The 20,765-nt window shown below is 31.8% G+C and overlaps 1 protein-coding gene across 1 annotated transcript; it reads left to right on the forward strand.

The window, feature by feature from the left end:
• The first annotated feature begins 13,968 nt into the window (after positions 1 to 13,968).
• On the forward strand, positions 13,969 to 20,274 carry LOC122601762 (importin subunit alpha-2-like). The gene is made up of 12 exons (XM_043774503.1): positions 13,969 to 14,042; positions 14,242 to 14,473; positions 16,332 to 16,428; positions 16,521 to 16,612; positions 16,699 to 16,830; positions 16,918 to 17,103; positions 17,629 to 17,792; positions 17,874 to 17,952; positions 18,785 to 18,913; positions 19,407 to 19,534; positions 19,626 to 19,997; positions 20,100 to 20,274. The coding sequence occupies exons 2-11, from the start codon at positions 14,255 to 14,257 to the stop codon at positions 19,993 to 19,995; spliced, it is 1,596 nt and encodes a 531-aa protein (XP_043630438.1). The 5' UTR covers positions 13,969 to 14,042; positions 14,242 to 14,254; the 3' UTR covers positions 19,996 to 19,997; positions 20,100 to 20,274.
• The last annotated feature ends 491 nt before the right edge of the window (positions 20,275 to 20,765 follow it).

The raw sequence follows: 20,765 nt of genomic DNA on the forward strand, positions 1-20,765 counted from the left end.
TATAGGTGGGGGAAGAGAATATGAGGCTGTTAGACACCTAAGTTGGATGAAAAACCATCCACGTACCTTTGTTTTAAATCATAAAAATCATGTAGGATCAAACATTTATTCAAAATATTAAAATATTGGTATGTGGAGGGTCTTTCATCCAAGTTGGGTGCATAACAGTCCTATACTCATTTTTTTCTATATATATATTAGTTTACAAAACAAATTTGAACTCTAAACACCTTCAAACGCGTATACTATAATGTACTATACATTATATATAGGTCGTAACAGTAATTAATTCTATTTGTAACCACTATATATATATATATATATATATATATATATTTATTGTTTGAATAATATGTTCCAAGTTTCACAAAGTAATTCAAAACTACCAAAAATCCTGTCACTTACTTGACAACACATGAAAAGTAAATATAGAAATAGGGTTCTTGAAATTATTTGATCAATCATGCAACTATTGGTGATAAGTGATTGTTGATCAATAGTTAGTGTAACATGCAATTTCATTGTTGTACAATAATAATAATATGTACTTCATTTTATTATTATTTTTGTTTACTTATAAATGTTATTTCATAACAAAGTTGCATGTCCATATTTTGGGCCTTTCATTTCACTTCTGACTTTGATCATGTGTAGATTGTCGACAAATTATTTTTTTACTAACTCGGCCCCAACTTTAACTCAAATAATTCTAGCTAGATATGATCCATTTAATTTATGCTAATTATGTATGCCAAAGCAATTCCTTCTTATTGGGAAGATCAATTTATTAACTATGGTGCGGGGTAAACCCAAAGTCACTAAAGAAAGAAAATTGGTCACTAGATCAAATATAGGTTTGAGACCACAATAAACACCAAGATAAACATCTAAACGACCAGGAAACAAGTACAAAACTAACTTTGAGCCACTAATGATATATGTTGTCAGTTCAAATCACAAGCTCACGTTAAATATAAAGTTATGTCAAAAAACAACATCTCGACTAACACTTCATATCAAAAAGGTGAAAGCTAGAAAGAACATGTGTACAAAAATATATACTGTATATATTTTTATATATATATATAAGTTGCATGCCCCTACAAGCGATTGTGGGGGTGAAATTGACATTGATTGTCTTCCCTATAGAGAGGACACGATTTAAAGAAAGCAATGAAAGGACATCATATTTTTTTTTAACTCATCTTAGGTTTGCTGCTTATGCTTTTTCATCTTCCATTTATACCCTTCCCAAATTATATGATCATTCATTTTCAATGTATAAAAAACAAATTTAGAATATCTATATCCATATAAGTGAAAAATCCATACACAAACATATGTTAGTTATATGATGAGTGTGTAAAGCAAAATAACAAAATATGTAAAATAACATTATTCAAAGGTATATCTAATTATTCAAAAGAAATGTCTAATCTAATATCTAAGCTTTAGAATAATGCATGCTACTTCATTTTTGTACAATTAGATCGATGTACATTTGTGTACATGTGTAATTAAGTAAATAACCCCTTCAAATTTCTTCCATGTATAATTTGACCTTTTAGAAAGGTAGCTAGGAATGGTGTATTCTTATCCTAATTAATTTTTGTTGAACGACAAGTTAATTTACTCCTGCTTTTAAATTACATATATACCTAGGACGGAACTTAGAATTTTTAAAAAACTCTCTCAATAATTCACCTCTACAAATATAGAAAGTAAGACTTGAATCCTGATGAACTTCCCAAGATTAAAAACTTTACCAATGAGTCATCAACTCATTGGCTCTTAATTAATACTCTATTAAAGTGAGAAAAAAAAAACTAGAGTTGGTTTGAAACTAAAATTATATTAAAATTGCTAAATGTCATATATACTAAAATTCAAAAATATATTCTTTTTGATCAGTGTAGTATGTAGTCTCAGCTGGCCTAACTTGCTCATTACTCGCTTCATCATATTTTAACTGTACTATTTTGACTGATCAATTATTTTTGTTTCGATTTTGATCATAAATATTTTTATTTGTATTATGGGTGAGATTGGGTCGGTTTTGGCTCAAAACCAAAACTCAAACAAAAGCTTTCGGTTTTGGAAACCACAAAACTGTTGGATTCGGTTTTGGTACAGTTTGGTTTCTCGGTTCGGTTTGGGTCAGTGTTCAGGTTATTCTTTTCTTTATTTTTGGGATGGATAGTTTTTGTGACCAATCAAATGAATAGCTTCTGACATGTTTTAACATAATATATGTATTATTTGTCTAACCTTGAACGTCTGTTAATGACCTATTAAATACTGTGAACATATTTGCTAAATGTTGGAAATTAAACGTAACTTAATGGTCAGCTTCGTATATACCAGTAAGTTTGAGTATGACTTAATTTATTACTTTTTTTAGTTTATATATTACTAATAATATAAATTTTTTTAGTTTATAACACTAATAATATATAAAAAAATAAGTAAACTAGTTATATATATATATATATTATATATATAATGATATAAAATTTTAGAAAATAAAAATATATATGGTTTTCAGTTCGGTTCGGTTTTGACGGTTGGTTCTCGCATATGAAACCGAAACCCGAACTGTTCGGTTTTTAGAAAACCAAACCAATGGATTCTGTTCGGTTTTTTTGATTCGGTTTTTTCGGTTTTTATCGGTTTTCAGTTCGGTTTTTGCTTACCCCTAGTTTGTATCGTATATTAGTTGATAAATGTTATATCAATGAAAAGTGCATTTAAAACTCAATCAATTCATATATATTATATCAAGTGTTATACGATACAAACAAAAATATTTACGGTCAAAGTTGAAAAAAAAAACTCAAAAAGTCAAATTATGACACTTAATATAGGACGAAAGAAAAATTTAACATCATGCATGGCTTTATTCATGGCAAATGTTGTGTTTTTGTGTTATAGGCCGGTGAAATTACGATTCCTAGGCCCCAACAAACGTAACTAAACTTACATGAAGTTAGGGTCGTTAAATCAAAACCATAAATTATTAATTATTGTGTAAGTACGTAATGGATTTGTAATTTTATAATCATGCAAAGGGGTAGGATTTTATCTCAATTAAAATGTCGTGTCTTCGGACGGTTTAGTTGAGAGTTTCTCCTCCTACTAGGTATTGAGGGCGAGGGATCTCTCTAGCGCGAAACCGATTAAGACAACATAAATTAAATTCCCTGTTGCGATCAAATGATCCACGCCTTTAAAAAAAAACTATACATATAAAAGAAACGCTATTGAAAAGTATTTTGACGATCTATAAAGCCTAGATAAAAGAAAATTGTTTGAATATTTTATGAGACAAAAGAAGGGGAATTTATGTAGTACACTACTACACATCAAATGGTTTCTTTTCAAAGTACAAGATTCTCATGTCTAGGGTGTGTGTATGGTTTGATATCTCCATGTCTTAATTCTCTTTTAAGTTTTCAATACTTGAGTTATCAAGTACACACAAAGGTGTCCCACCAAACTTAGATTCAATATTTTTGGTAGGGCATATTTTGCTTTTATCATGATGGATGGTCTAGGTTTTTAATGTAGACAATTATAAGACATTTCATCTAGCTTAAAATGCGATTAAACATAAGATAATTCTATATATAAGTAATTAATTAAACCACATTTCATGGTGTGTTGCGGGGCACAATGGTTGTGGTGAAGGTGTAGTACTGACCTCTATTAAGGGTTGTATATATATATATATATATATTAACACTCCGATTAAAACAATCTTAAAATAAGAACGGTGACAATACTTAAAAACATCATTTTGATGAATTAAAAGTTCATAAAATTAACATAGTGCATAACAAATTGTCATTATTTAAGTGTTTAACAACACATTGATTCGTCAAAATCGAAAAAATCATATTTTTTGTTGGATGTATCATTTTGATGAATATGCATCCAAGATGGATGCACAAAACAAAAAACATAATTTTCTCGATTTTGATAGACCAATGTGTTGTTAAACACCTAAACAATGATAATTAGTTTTACACTATGTTAGTTTTATGGATTTTTAATGCATCAAAATGTAGTTTTTAAGTGTTCTCATTTTAAGACTGTTTTTATTTGATTGTCTATATATATATATATATATATGGGGGATGGGAATATAAGGCTGTCAGGTATTTAAGCTTAGGTGTGGAACACTCACATATTCTTTTTTTAATCCATAAAAATCATGGGGGCCCATACATTTATTCATTAAATAAGAAATAATAAAATATTAGTATGTGAGGGGTTCCACACCTAAGCTTAGGTGCCGGACAACCTTATATTCCCTTTTCCCTATATATATATATATAGTGATAACACTCCAGTGAGAACATTCATTAAATAAGAACGGTGAGAACTTAAAAACATCATTTTGATGCATTATAAGTCAATAAAACTAACATAGTGCATAACTAATTATCATTATTTAAGTGTTTAACAACACATTGGTTTGTCAAAATCGAAAAAATCATGTTTTTTGTTTTGTGCATCCATCTTGGATACATATTCATCAAAATGATACATCCAATAATAAATGTGATTTTTTCGATTTTAACGGATCAATGTGTTGTTAAACACTTAAATAATGATAATTAGTTATGCACTATGTTGGTTTTATGGACTTTTAATGCATCAAAATGATGTTTTTAAGTGTTTTCACCTTTTAGTTTTAGAGTGTTATTACCGGAGTATTACCATATATATATATATTGAATTGATGTTTGATTAGATTGATTAAATTTTTTTGCTAAAGTTCAGTTAATATCTCTTAGTTATAGAAGTGTCAATGTAGTTGTGATTATCGCAATGGATGGCAAGCAGAGACGGAGCCAAAATTTTTTTTGCGAGGGGCCAATTTTAAAATTTGTTTGTCGAGTCTTATTCGAGAATGTAAAAAAAAAAATGGACCCTAGCTTGAGAATAGAAAATGGACTCTCAAGAGAATTTGTTCCCACAACTTGGTGTAATACATATATTTAAAAATATTAGTTTTTTCTTAATAATTAAAGATTACACGTGTCGAAAAAGGTCTGATACGTTAAATGAAAACGTATTCAATCATAATGCAAGAAACCCAAAAAATATACTTTTTAGGGAGTAATTTAGTTTGTATATATATATTATATATATCTTTTGCATATACGTATTGTAATTTATGATTATTATAATTAGTTGTTTGTGATAAATACAAATAATAAATTGATTAAAAAACATTTTCTTCACAAACACCTACCTAATATATACACTACACATATACATATATAAATTCGAAACATATAAAGCTTTTTCTTAAACATTTCTTCAATCTTTCATTAAAAATCAAAACAACTCAAATTTTATATTCTCCCAATGAAGATATCTATCTCAAAATTAATGTTTCAAATCTGGGAAGAACTTAAAAGAAAAGCTTTCGGTTTTTTTCACCCCGTTTTGTGGTCTTTCAGCTATTTAAATAAATAAGAATATAAAATATAATCAATGACTTTCAAATAATAAGCTAATGACAACAAAGGTAACATTTATTTATTTTATACTTATTGTTTCTTACTTTTAGAAATAAAAATTACAACATTATCATTTAAATTTTAAAAAATTACATTCTACTAAAGTTGAAGTGGGGGCAGCTGACCCCGCTGCCCCCATCCTGTCTTCGTCCATGATGGAAAGCCATGTATTGATGTATAGACAAATGTCCGCACGATCATGGCGTGGCGACGACGGCAACAGGTGGTAGCGGCGGCAGTGGTGGTGGTAATAGAGTGAGTATTAATGTAAAATGATTGATGTAAAAGAGAATAGTATAATTATTTTAAAGGTTGAGGAATGTAGTATAGTTATTTTAAAAGTTGAGGAATGTATGTTGTAAATAATTTCATTAAGAGTATTATAGATATTGTAGATAAAATGTTTAAATTAGTTAAAAGAAAAAGAAGATGTTTTAGATTATCAACCACCTAGTTGAAATAATTGAAAAGAACAAATGATTTATAATGAAGTAAAGATAATGAGAAAAATATATGGCCTCAAAAAATATTTAAGGGCATTTACAAAAAAATCTATAATGTTTTATGACTCGAAAAATATAACAGTTATTAATGAAGATGGTAAAAGAACAATATATGTAGGTTGATTATCATAAAGCAACAAAGTCATAATTCACGGTATGATAAAAAAAAAAAAAAAAAAAAGAAAAAAAAAGAAAAAGCCATTTAAACGTCTCTTCAACTGTTTCTTGTGTTCGTATGTTTCAGTTTTCATCATATATCACTAAAAGAAGGGAAAAACACACCTTATGCTCAAGAAAAGAATTTCTTGCGTCTTGATCGATAGACCTATAGATAATATGATATCAATTCTAATTTTAACTATTGATCGATAGGTATCAAAAATCTAACATATTATGGCATAAGAAACTGTATTTTCCTTTCCCAAAAAAAAAAAATATAGTTCATAAATATCTATAAACTCATGTATACACAAAGGGAAATGATATTCGTATCATCACTTTTGATTAGTGTACCACAATATACAACCTTTATAGCTTAATGTACAAACCGGTAATGCATAGCTTCGATAAATTTATCAAAAAACAGTGGTACAAATATCACTTCCCATACACAAAAGCTACAAAAGAAATAAAAATATCTCTGTTTATATTTTTGGATAACATAGTAGGAATGCTATTCACATACATGCACAACAACTCGAAGTGGTAATAGTAACATCACAAGATTGCAGAATCAATCATGGTCCCCTCTAAATTACCTTGTACTCTAGGCTATTCATTCTGTACCCTAGAGTCACTTAAAGTTTTAGACAATGTTTTACAACTCGGGTCAACCCGCCCTGCTGGCTAGAAGGAGTTAACTTAAAATCGGGCGGGTACATTCACTTTTTTGAGTTTGACTCGTTTTCAACAAATCCCGCCAGGTTTCGGTTTACCTGATAATCCAAAACTGATTCAAACCAGCTTTATAGTTTCCGATCCTTTTAAGAATAGTCATCATTTTACATAATATTTTATTATATGCTAAACTTGTTATAATAATTTTATTAATACAACTAAAAACTTCTTCTGATAAAATATAAGATTGAGATTCCAAAGTTCAAATGAACTTTATAGGTAAAGTTAAGGGATTTTGACCGTTGGATTAAAATCAATTGTCAAGGTTAAAAAACCAACTTTAAATCTTAACTTTTAATTTTAATCCAAAGGTCAAGAAAGTTACTCTAATTTTAAACGATCTCTATCCTAAAATATATGCTACTATGTATTAAAACGATTGATTCAAAAGTTTTATAACAACTATCTATATTACTATATAAAAATAAAAATTATAACCTTGATGTTGAAAGTTTTAAAAAAATGAAACATGTGAATTGATCAAGTTACCCATAATGAATTAAATTACCACCAACCATTAATATTAAATTACACCATAGTCTCTTATATATAAAATATCTCTAATATCTCTTTCTAAATCAAACATCTTTACATTACTTACACCATTTATATTTTAAAATTAAGAACGGAGTATTGACAACAAAAATATTTAAATCTTACACACTCTAAACTACAGGAGTGCATAAGTTGCAACCCAAACTTCCGTGAATACCCCTCAATCTATTCCCGGCCGCAAATATGAGGAGTGTGAATCGAACCTTGGGGGGAAACTCCAATGTCAAAAACCTAACTAACAGGCGGCTACCGGCCACTAGATGGCATTCGATTTTGTATTAAATTTCAAAATAAGGAATAGAGAAAAGGAAAAGGAAATTAACATAAATTGAATTATTGTGTTAGTTGATGTTATATGACAAACGTAGTGTATATATATGCGACTGCATTCACATGCCAAACTTTGTATCTGATTAAATGTCCACAAGTACGTACGTTAAACAGATATGGTGTGGATAAAACCAAACTATGTACATTTTTGGTTCAATGTTTTTTGATTAGATTGCTCATTCATATATGTCCATAAGGTACTACGTTAATTGCATAAATTTAGACCTAAGAATAGTGAAAAAAGCCTCGACATAGACCAGTCACCAAGGTTTACTAATTACTAGTAACTATTGAATCAACTATAGTCCCCATCGATCATCTATATATGTACGGATATATATATATTTGGTACGTATGTGATGAACTGCAACACTTGGCTAGCTATCAAGATGAACATGAAAATTAAAGATTGATGTGTTCCTTTCGTGCGCGCAACTGGTCGGCCTGTAAAATCATGGACTGAAATTGCATTTGTTATAGATCACACATTGGTTAACTTTTAAAGGCCTACTTATTGTATATCTTAGCTATCTAGTACACCCTCTCCCCGTTCTCCCGTATATCCTCACATACACTGATACACATGATTTTGTATATGTGTAATGTGTATGGATTGTGTTTATATAATAGAATAACTGGAAATATATATTTGGGAACAATGATATGATAGACATTATTGGTTGAGATGTCATCTGGTTGAATTTTGGGGGTTTTTTGTACCGATGCTAACTTTTTGGAGGCAATTGGTGCAAATACGAACTTTGTTTTTAGAATTTGTAAAACTACGAAGACCGGTGTCTTAGACACCGGTTTTAAGTTTTTATGGGCAAAGCCGGTGTCTTAGACACCGGTCCTCTATTTTCATAACCAAAGCCGGTATCTTAAAGTACGAGTTTCTGAATTTTGCTTTGCTTGCTGTCAAGTCTTACCACGTGTAGAGTCCAACAGCCACATAACAATGTTTTGATATATATATTTTTGATATACCTATTAACGTGAACAAAGATGATACAGAGATTATATAACAAAGATAATAATGATGCAGAGACCAAACACACACGTGGAGTCCATTGTTTGGCTGCGAAAAGTAAAACCGGTGTCTAAGACACCGGCTCTTTGCAGAAAGTTACCGGCGTTGCATAAAGTCACCGGCTTTGCCAGAAGGCATGCCACACACCGAAGACCGGTGTCTAAGACACCGACTTTGCATCGAAAAAACTTAAGACGGTTTTCGTATTTTTACAAATTCCAGAAACAAAGTTCGTATTTGCACCAATTCCCTTCTAAAAGTTATCATCCGTACAAAAAAATTCAATTTTGGGAGAACAAATGATATGTTGTTGATGTGACAGTGAGTATTTAATTTACATGTTATTGTAAAATGAAAATCTAAGAATAACTTCATATCTCATGTCTCATGGATGAATATAATTAAGTTTATATTTCTATTGCAAAACTTTCATTTTATTGTAACTATTTAATTTGTTGATAAATATTTCTCGTGTATCACAAACATACTAACTACTTTTGAAACATTTTCTTAAGGTGCACAACATTTGCTAGCATCGGTAACCACCAGCACGTTACATGCACAATAAGACAACTGTAACAACGACGACGGTCTGGTATTGACGATGCTTGGTGGCCGGTGATGATGACAACTATTAGATAGATATACATTATTAGATGTACATCGTAATCCAAGACAATTGTCATTATATTATTACAACATATAATTACATAAAAAAAATAAATTGATGAAAACTCTCTGATCTCATGTACGGTATTAATACCTATACTTTGCGTCTTTTACAAGAATCGAGCCTAGGTATTTTATAATATGAACATACACTGAACAAAAAATGGTGATGCATGCATACACGAACGTTAAAATATTAGGTCGGTCATTATAGGAACGCGTCTTCACGTTGTGGGGGTGTTCAAGTCCGCATGGTAGGATGGCGCTATAGGCACAAGGTTGTTTATCATGAAGGTGTTCACCTTTTAGACACGGAAGACGTCTTGAAGGTGGCTGGCCGCGGCCTCTCTTCTACTTTTTTTTTTCCATTCATTTTTAGTGTTTTCTTTTTATATATATATACTAGTCTTAATACCCGTACGATATACGGTAGCTATATAGATTGTATCATAAACAAATTCGAATATGCCTCATATAAGTAATAAGAGTTGAAGAATATATTGAAAAAGAAAAAAAAAAGACAAATTATTAATGAGAAAAACGATAAATCATATAAGGTTATAATAATGTCTTTTGTAATAATAAGCCAATAGTTATAGTTTAATTCTAAGTCTAATAAAGAATTTGGATTTATATACAACTAAAAAAGCTAATTTAACCAAAAAAAATTAATTAAAAAGACACGTGTCGATAAAAAACTACGCCACATGTCGTTTAAAAAACATGTCAAAAAACAAATGAATATGAGATGAATGACTTGTAGAAAGGAGGGTGTTCAATGAATAATAGATGGAAATGTGTGTATTATAGTGAGACCGTGAGAGGCCTTAGCATCATATCGACGTCCTTTCCAATAAACAATTAATGGTTAACTTTCACTTAACTAATGCAGGTGGTAGGTACTCTGCATGGCACACCCGCAGACATCTGCTGTGTCAAAATAACTCTGGATTTAACTTCTCATGTAGAGTGAGTACCGTATTTCTTTCTATTTTCATTGATATCTGAAACATATATAACTTAAGTTTTGAAAAGCAAGCCTGTACATTATTTTAGGTAACGTATGATTTGATAATGACTAATTACAAATAAAACCTTTTTAGTTTCATAATCCATTAATATGTTTTTTTTCTTAAATTTTATATAACTCTTCTGTACATGCAGCTAAGCATAATAAGTGAACATTTACATACTACTTTTTAATTCAAAAAAAAAAACATATGGCTCAATCATTTATTCAATTCATTACACAAAAATAGTATTAAAAATTTTAATATGTGAAAGGTTACACACTTAAACTTAGGTATTGCACAACATTATATCCATTTTTCTCATAATATAAACGCCTTATATATATATAGGTCATACTGATCGATCATATGTGTCCTGTCAATAGTATATTGAGACGAACACAACTAAGAGGAGACCTAAGCACACCCAACCTACCTTAGAAATCCACTACACTTTGAAACTTTTTAGATTCTATCAGTAATGTGCTATATAGCTAAAAGCATAGGGTGATCGTCTTTAAATTAAACCAAGGAAAGTATTTACGCGTTGCAGCGGTAAGATGGTAAGGGTGAAGTGTAATATGTCATAGAAGTGATATGTCATATAGTGTTATATCCAAATGCCTTAGCCGTATGAGATCTGCCTTCGGATTTAAAAATTCGTCGAAATTATATCGAATGATGACATCTCTAATGAAAGAGCATGAAATTTTAAGAACACTCATAGATTAACAAAATAATTTATGAATTAAAGGAATACAATGATTTATGGAGGAGAAAGAAAAAAATGATTGGTTGAGATTTAAGGAGAGTGAGAAAAATGAGTGGTTGAAATTTCTTCTAAGGTATTATGAATAAATGATAGATCTGTAGTAGAAAAAATAAAGATAGCAAATGCTTTATAATGTAATTAGAATAGTATCCAAAATATCAAGTAGATAAATATAGCTAGCAAATTAATATTTGTCTCTTCGTCGTCGAACTACGAAAGCAATTCCGGCCACCTACTATTTACTAGCTCGAGCTTCGGATATACGTATATATTAGACCTGTATATAAGAAAGTTTTTTTACAGTTGTACTATTTACTAGTACTAACTAAAGAGTTGGTTGGATTTAGTGGTTAACACTTTTGTTTTTGGAGACAAAAGTCAAGGGTTCAACCTCTTTATACACCGTCAAGGTATTAAGACTCAAAAGACTATGATAAACAATATTGGGTGTTACATTTACATGACTTGGTCTCTCATTAATAGATACTTCACCATGAATCACCTCACCTTCTCGATCTATATATGTACGTGATCCTTTCTTAATCCTATATAATAGAACAATTTAATTATTAAAACAAAACTACAACCTTCTTTAGGAAAGCAAAGAGGACGGGTTTAAATTATACAACAATGCTCGATCGATGTTGCTTATATATGAAAGAGGATCATATAAGTCTTATAAATGTTTTGAGTGTATATAATACAAGAAAATAGCACAAAAGAGATCATGTTAGTTGCAAATGCTAAACCTGTCATCTAGAAAACGGTATTGCGTATTTCCGTGACAAAGAACCGAAAATGGTATGTCACGTACAATATTATACGGAGTCTTCTTCAAAGTAAACGAGTTTTGTACTATGGCAGTAGGCCAGGCCGCCAGGGTAATGGATCCTAGATTCTTGGTTGGACCAAAACAATAACTGGATTACGTAATTGGGCTTATTGGTCTTCCCTATCTAGCCTTGGCTTTTTGGTGAAACTTGGGTACGTCCTAGCTTGCAACATTAACTTAAACTAAGATTAATGTTGGAAACTTTTAATTTGATTCAAACCAGATTCGTATTATAAGGCACATCGTATATACATAATCATTAACCATATAATTCGTATAATAACATACATGACTTTTAAGGTTTCAATAGTTGGAACGTTTATTTTTTGAAAAAAGTTAGGAATTAGTTTCCTGTAATGTAAGAAACTTTGAACGAATGTCTATAGTAGGAAATAACTAAAGTTGTGTGTATTGTATGTAAACAACTTGAAATAATATTTATTGTATGTAAGAATTTCGTTTCAACCAATTAAAATCTGACAAGTGACACCTGTATATGGTTGCCACGTATGTTTTCTTACATACAATAAACATTTTTTCGAGTTACTTACATACAATACACACAACTTTAGTTTTTTCCTACTATAGACATTCGGTCAAAGATAGTTACATTCCAAGAAACTAATCCCAAAAAGTTATACAACTATATATCAACTACGTTGACATTATATTTCATAAACTGTACCTTAAAACGCCAAATTTTATAACCACTATTGTACATAATAGATTAACAAATTGCCAAGACATATGCAAGCATGAAACCCATCAAAAGCTGGGGTCGTCAAATGAAGCTCCATAAGATTATAAGAACCACATTAAAGTTACAAAGTAAGAGAAACCAATAAAGAATTTCGATATCCAACTATCAAGATAGGCTACCATCACGAGAAAAGATCTTGAGGTTTAGCGGTCTCATTGGCCTCCAAAAGTCAATTAAACAATATTAGTTAATTAAATTATTTTACTAATGTTATAGTTAATCTATTGAGGGGGTGTTTGGCCTAACTTATTTTTTTCACTTTTTAGGTTAAATCTTTTTAGCTTATAAAAGTCATTTTTTTAAGAAGCCAAAAAACATAGCTTTTATAACAAAAGCCAAATGTTTCTCTCTTTTTTCTTTTCAAAAACCGAAAGCTAATCCAAACACTAAAAGAATAAATAATGAACTTTTTATAAAAAGCCACAAACCACTTATAAAACATAAGCATAAGCTAAAAAAATAAAAGATAGACCAAACATTCCCTGAACATTATCTCGTAATCTCATAATTTAATATTGAAATTTTATCTCGTAATCTCATGATTAAGTTTTATTAAGTATCATAAATAATCAACAATAATCCTATCATTACCCTGTCTTATCTTAATATTATCTTTATACATACTATAAGACAGATGAACTAATAACTTATTAACCAATTAAATCGCTCAATTTGTTTATATATATTAATTCCTAATTATCTTTAATAATAATATCAAACTATGAGTATAAATGGTTTCAAAAATTTTATAGTAGAGAAATTATTGTAGCATATGCCTTATGAAATGAATACGACAAACAATTCAATCAATATGTCTCAGCCAATAATGACAGTGACGAAACTGAATGTATAACACTTAGAACCGTATATGTTCAAAATTATAAGTTTTCATGAATTAAATGTATAAACATCTAATATTGATAATATCGTAAATCCTGTATCTAGTATTAGATATGAATCTAAAATCTAGTAAAATATTAAAAACTCAACTTAAAAACCACAGATATAAAAATTTACAAAGTTGAAGGACCCAAATCAATAAATGCAACTTCCATAAAATTTCCTGGTATTTATTCAAATCAAAGTCTTTAAAGTGTCAAACAAAAGAAAAGTGAAGAAAAAAGACTCCAGAAGTAAAATCCTCTTTCTCCAGGTATGTATATACACATATTATTATACGGTATATGTATATGTGTGTCTGTATGTCTTCATAGTGTGTGTATTATGTGTATATATATACACACACAGTTCAATTTTATTGGTAAATATTTTTTTAATTATTAATTTAATATTTCATATGAAGATGAATAAATTTACTTAGGGTTTGATTTATACTTGAATAATTAAATCAGCAATCAGATCATCATGTCTTTGAGACCTAGCGCTCGGACGGAGGTTCGCCGGAACCGTTACAAAGTCGCCGTGGATGCGGAAGAAGGACGGCGGCGAAGAGAAGATAATATGGTTGAGATCCGGAAGAATAAGAGAGAAGAAAACTTGCTTAAGAAGCGTCAAGTAGTTCCGGCGTCTCAACCGTTGTCTGCTGGTGGTGCTCCGGCCGTTACTACCACCACTGAGAAAAAGGTTTATTTTAGTTTCCGATTTGATTGATGATTACTTATTTTTCATGTTTTTTATATGTATTTTGTTTATATGTGTGTGTGACTGTGTGTCCGTATGTATATATGAATGACGTGGAGTGATATCGGATTTATCGAGCTTTGTTTTGGAAATAGGTTAGGATATGAAGTTTAAATTATAGATATTATTATACACTAGGTTTATGTGATTTTAGGTGCATAGTTAGTTTGAAGGATCATTATAGATATTAGGTTTATGTGATTTTAGGTGCATAGTTAGTTTAAATTATAGATTTTATTATACACTGTGTGTGTGTATCCGTATGTATATATTTGTCAGTCATCATCTTAGTGGCATACGAAGATTATAAGGCCATAGTTACTAGTTTGTTCGATGTTATAGAGTAGGTGCACGCTAATTAGTTTATAAGTTCACAATGCTTGTGTTATGTGTATGCGTGTTACCAGTTGAATTCCAACAACTAACAATGCCTAGTTTATTTCATAACTTGGAAACTAGGAGATTGTGAGTTAATTGTCTTTACTTGTGTTAAATTAATCAATGTAGAGTTCCTAGTGTAATTTCATCGTGTATGGTTCTGTGCAATTAGTTGAAGGATCACGGTGATCATTAGTTACCTTAGTTATGTCCGTGTAAATGACATGGTTTTTTCTTAACTAGGAGTTACTAGGTTTAGAGATCTGTAGCTGTTTACGTTTGTGTTTGTACTACTTTAAGGTGAAGTAATACAACTGTGTTGCAATGTATGATTAGTTTGAGAGTTGTAAATAGTTTTACCATATAACTAGTGGCATCTGATGCATATGATTGAACAGTAATATTTAATTAGAAAGATGTTTTAATTATTTACTTTCTATGCTTATTCTATCTATTGATAAGTGTTCATTACGCTTTAGTTTCTCTCTAGTGTTTATCAACCAGGTTTGAGGATTGAGACTGTTTTGGTGATTTGTAATTGTGTGTGGGATTTCTGGTCTGTTCTACCTTTTGTTATCTGTAAAGAGTAGAGTTGGATACAAATTTACAAACTTGAATTTGTGACCTTTTACAATCAATATATCCCACTATGATTATATTTCGAGTACGTGGACAGCTGTATTAATGTTATATTTACAAGCCTTTAAGTTTTGAATATGCATGGATTGTGAATAAGTGTTTAAATGTGTGGAAATAATCATATAGGTTTATTTTATTTTGACAATAGAAAAGAAGTATTTACGTTTAAAAAGTTGCAGTTCATAATATTTACGAGACATCTGCAACATAGATGATGTGCGTGTGAAGTTATCTTTGGATTAAAGTTTATTTGTTCGTAATTCTTGCAAGGATGAAGGGAAGTTTCTCCTGAAAAGTTGTAGCTATTTCGTTGCCTTTTCCAACACCTTGAATAAATTCTCTCTGTTACAACTTTCTTACTTTTATGATTATCTGTTGAGCGTCCCTAAGCCTACATTCACCTCAACGGTGATGATTGTAGTTTGAAACTGTGCATACAAATGCTTCTCTTTGCCTCTTTGGTACAAATGGTGATTTGAATATCGTTACTTGTCTAAAGCCTGGTAACTAGTTGTAATACAGTATTTTTTTTCTGCATAAATGAACTCCTTATAGGATAAAATTACGTACATGGAACATATACAGTTTGTTTATTAATCTTTTGACGATGCCTAGTGGCTATTTATAATAAGACAGTGGTTCCTATTCTAACTTTGTGCTATAGAGATCAACCACCCAATCATCAACTAGATGTCATAGGATACTATGAGAAATTGTTTGTGTATAACATAGATACATTGTTTAGTCTGTCATTTAAATTGTTAAAATGATGATGGTCTTACAGTTAGAGAGTCTTCCTTCTATGGTTGCTGGAGTATATTCGACTGATAACAATATGCAGCTGGAAGCAACTACCCAGTTTCGTAAATTGCTTTCAATAGGTACCAGTTTTTGTTTTCTAGTATGTGTTCTTATGTAAGAAGCAATTTTGGTTGACCTTCAAATGTGGAACTTACTAAATGCTGTTTTTCAGAACGGAGCCCGCCAATTGAGGAAGTTATACAGTCTGGTGTGGTACCTCGCTTTGTCGAGTTCTTGATGAGAGAGGATTTCCCACAGCTCCAGGTCAGCATCACATTCATATGGTGGATGGTATATTTCTATTTGTTTGCTTACTTTTAACTAAATCTTGGAACTTTTGAGTTTGACAGTTTGAAGCTGCTTGGGCACTCACAAACATTGCTTCTGGAACTTCTGAGAACACGAAAGTTGTCATTGATCATGGAGCAGTTCCAATTTTTGTCAAACTTCTTGCTTCTCCAAGTGATGATGTGCGCGAGCAGGTAGTTTGTGGATACTAATATTTACTTGTAAAAGGTGGAGTCGTGGAGATTCTTTTTTCTAATATACAACCATGTTTTGTTGCATAGGCTGTTTGGGCATTGGGAAATGTTGCTGGTGATTCCCCCAGGTGTCGTGATCTTGTTCTTGGCCAAGGTGCTTTGCTTCCCTTGCTGGCTCAGTTGAATGAGCATGCTAAGCTTTCCATGCTGAGAAATGCCACATGGACACTTTCAAACTTCTGCCGTGGAAAACCACAACCTGCATTTGAAGAGGTTGCTTACCAGTCTTTTTGTTATACATATGCATTTATATAGGGTTGGCAAGATGGGTGGTTAACGGGTCAAACAGGTTTGGATAAAACTAGGCCGATTTGTAACAACTTTAAGTGAGGTGGGTTGACTTGGAGGGTTCTTTTTCCCATCTTCTATCTATTTCGTCAAATGATCATCCCTTGAAAGCATGAGATAAAAAACAATGTGTATATCGTAAGTCAAGTATGATTATCTATTTCGTGAAATGTGTATATCGTAAGTCAAGTATAATTAAAACCAGTGACTAAAATGATTTAGTGGTAGCATGCATTTGACCCTTGGCTTTTATTATTTTGCCCCCCCCCAGTCTCTCTCTCTTTTTTTTTTTCTCTTTTCATTTGACACTTTTGAGATTGATAATTAACCCAAATCAACGTTAACACAAGTAACTAAGTTGAATTATCCACACTTAAAGTTATTGCTTTTGTTTTTGGTTGGGAGGGTCGACATTCTGTGGTTGAAGAATCTGAACTCTTTGATTTGCAGACCAGACCAGCACTTCCTGCCCTTGAGCGCCTTGTTCATTCGAATGATGAAGAGGTCTTGACTGACGCATGTTGGGCTCTCTCTTATCTGTCTGATGGTACAAATGACAAAATTCAAGCTGTGATTGAAGCTGGTGTCTGCAGACGTCTTGTTGAGCTCCTCCTGTGAGTTGTGTGGTTTATGAGGATAACTAATATTTTCTATATCATTCAGATTTTAATAACTGTTTTAATATAATTTTTTAGTCACCCATCTCCCTCGGTACTGATTCCCGCACTTCGAACTGTTGGGAACATTGTGACTGGTGATGATCTCCAAACTCAGGTACAAGCGTGCTAGTTGTATGATTAAGTATGATTTTTTGTTTAAGTAAATATTGATTGCAATATATGTTAGAAGATATAAGACTAAAAACTAAAGGCTGTTAAAAAAAGGGTAAATGGGTGGGAACCCTCTGGTACCATGTACCGTCTTGGTACCCAGATTACACACCGCATCGAACTCATGCCCGGTGACTCAATATTCTCACACATAGATCACAAGATATAGTTTCTACACTTGCCTTTGGCAAGATTTGAATCTGTGACCTTCATCTGTGGGCCAATGTTTTAAGTTAAAATGAAATATTGGATTTCTGAATTGTACGTAACCAAACTAATTATTAGTGGTTCAAAATCCTAATACAAATATAGGTAGAGACATGGTAGGATACATTCTTACACTGTGATGAATAATGACTAGAGTATTCTACAAACCTTAATGATGAATTAATATGGTTTTGATTTTTATATGATCTTGTCTAAAAACTACTATAGATTTTTATATCTCAATATTTATTTGGGGGACTTTCATTCATGAACTTGCATTCCTGCTACAGTTCTATTTACTCTTAACAGTTTCAAGTCTACCAACTACAAGTTCAAATGTTAATTGGAAAATTATATTGTTCAATATGTGGCTGCCCATAAAATACGTTTTTTGTAATCAAGAGAATGAAGCACTGTGGTTTTTTTTATGTTTTCCCTTGCAAGCCATTTTTGTCATACTGAAAATGGTTCCCATATTACCACAAAATTAAGAATTGTTGCAGAAGTTTAGTCTTTTAGTTTAGCAGAAGAGGTGATGTGTATTCTGGATAACGGTATGCTCTATGCAGTGTATTATTGAACATGGTGCACTTCCGTGCTTGCTGAGCTTGTTGACTCATAACCATAAAAAGAGCATTAAGAAAGAAGCCTGCTGGACCATCTCCAACATCACTGCTGGAAACAAAGAACAAATACAGGTAACTAAATAGATATACAACTCAACTTTCGCAGAATATTTACCGTTGCTATCATTACAAATAGAATATTCTTCATAACTTACCTGTCCTGCTTTTAGCTATTTTCTGAAGTAGGGAGTTTGGTTCAATTACTATAAATGAGTCGATATGGTTATGGTATATCTTAAGTGGGTCAAACAGATACCTGAAACTCAAAATGGGTCATAGATGTCATAGTATGACAAAAGTGTATTTTGCAAGCCTTAATCCTATTAACTCATTTCTTTCTGAAACTATAGGTGCTATTGAAATATTATAATGTATGTAAATCATATCTGACTCATTAGTTGCTGCTAAAAAGGAATTTATATATTTTGAGAAGTTGTTTTGGGTCAACCTAACCTGATTCGTTTCACCTAACGCAAAATATTTTGTTTTGGCCTGAACTGTTTCAATGCATTTTTCCATGAGTAGAATTATCTGTACTGATTCAATGTTCTTTGTATAACATCAGTCGGTAATTGAGGCTGGATTAATTGGTCCTCTAGTCAATCTGCTCCAGACTGCTGAATTTGATATAAAGAAAGAGGCTGCATGGGCAATATCGAATGCCACTTCTGGTGGCAGCAATGAACAAATCAAGTGTGTTATGTTATCCTTTTACATCTTTATAAAACTCTAATTTTACATTATAAATCTATCTTAAGGCTTACAACTTCACTATAATACCTAGGTACTTGGTGAGTCAGGGCTGTATCAAACCATTATGTGATCTCCTTGTGTGTCCTGACCCAAGGATCGTGACTGTGAGTTTAGAAGGACTCGAAAACATCTTGAAGGTTGGTGAAGTTGAGAAAAACTCAGGAAACACTGGAGATGTAAATATATATGCTCAGCTGATAGACGATGCAGAGGGGTTAGAAAAGATTGAGAACTTGCAGAGTCATGACAATAATGAAATCTATGAGAAAGCTGTTAAGATTCTTGAGACATATTGGTTGGAAGAGGAAGAGGAGACAGTGATCGATGGTGCACAGCCTGGGTTCAACTTTGGAGGACCGGATGTTCAGGTTCCATCCGGTGGGTTCAATTTTAATGGCTGAAGGTAATTAGAGTCTCATCGGTTTATCTTTCATAAATGTATTCTGATTATTAGGTAAAGGGATAACATGAGTAGAACGCTGAGGGTTTCAATCTGGATGTGCAGGGGGGTTATGCAGCACAAGACGGAAGTATGTCGGTGTCAGGTCGGTTTAAAGGTCAAGTCGGGTCAGGTCAGGTGTAGTGGGGTTACATCATATTATGGTGGTTCACGTACAATAAATGACGGGTTGACGGGGATGGGTTTATTTACTTGTTTACTGGAAGGTCTGCTGTGTGAGGGGGTCGGGTTGGGGGGGGGGGGGGGGGGGGGGGGGGTAAATTGTTTTGTTTTTTACCTCGAGTAGTTGAATGTTTTGGAACAATGTTCGAGGTGATATGGATGTATGGTTCCTTTTTTTGTGAATGTGTATTTCGTTTGAGGTTTATGGGTTCGGGGCATTTATTTTGCTATTAATGGGACGAGTGTAAATTAATAGGACCGTTGAATCTATGCCATATTGTAATATGGTGATATTTATGGTTTTTCCTGTAGTCATGGGTATAGTTACAGTCTTACAGATGTTATTGATTTTCTTGTGTACCGGAGTGGATTTGATTTTGTTTTTATCATGTGGTAATTCATATTTCTAGCATATTTTTTGTAGTTTTTTATTTTCGTGTGATTAAAATAGTAGTAGACTTATGATCCCGGTCATAGGTTCATATGATTTTGCCCTCCTAAACTAATTACCGATAAATCAAAACAGGTGAGAGAGTGGGTAGGATCATA

Source organism: Erigeron canadensis, chromosome 1 (assembly GCF_010389155.1).
Source record: "Erigeron canadensis isolate Cc75 chromosome 1, C_canadensis_v1, whole genome shotgun sequence".
In the NCBI taxonomy this organism is placed as follows: Eukaryota; Viridiplantae; Streptophyta; class Magnoliopsida; order Asterales; family Asteraceae; genus Erigeron; species Erigeron canadensis.

Bases quoted from the DNA above. Each gene is read 5' to 3' on its own strand.
- LOC122601762 (XM_043774503.1), top strand. From the start codon at position 14,255: ATGTCTTTGAGACCTAGCGCTCGGACGGAGGTTCGCCGGAACCGTTAC. The intron at 16,613-16,698 runs GTCAGCATCACA...TGAGTTTGACAG, and splicing joins AGGATTTCCCACAGCTCCAG to TTTGAAGCTGCTTGGGCACT. The intron at 16,831-16,917 runs GTAGTTTGTGGA...TTTGTTGCATAG, and splicing joins GTGATGATGTGCGCGAGCAG to GCTGTTTGGGCATTGGGAAA.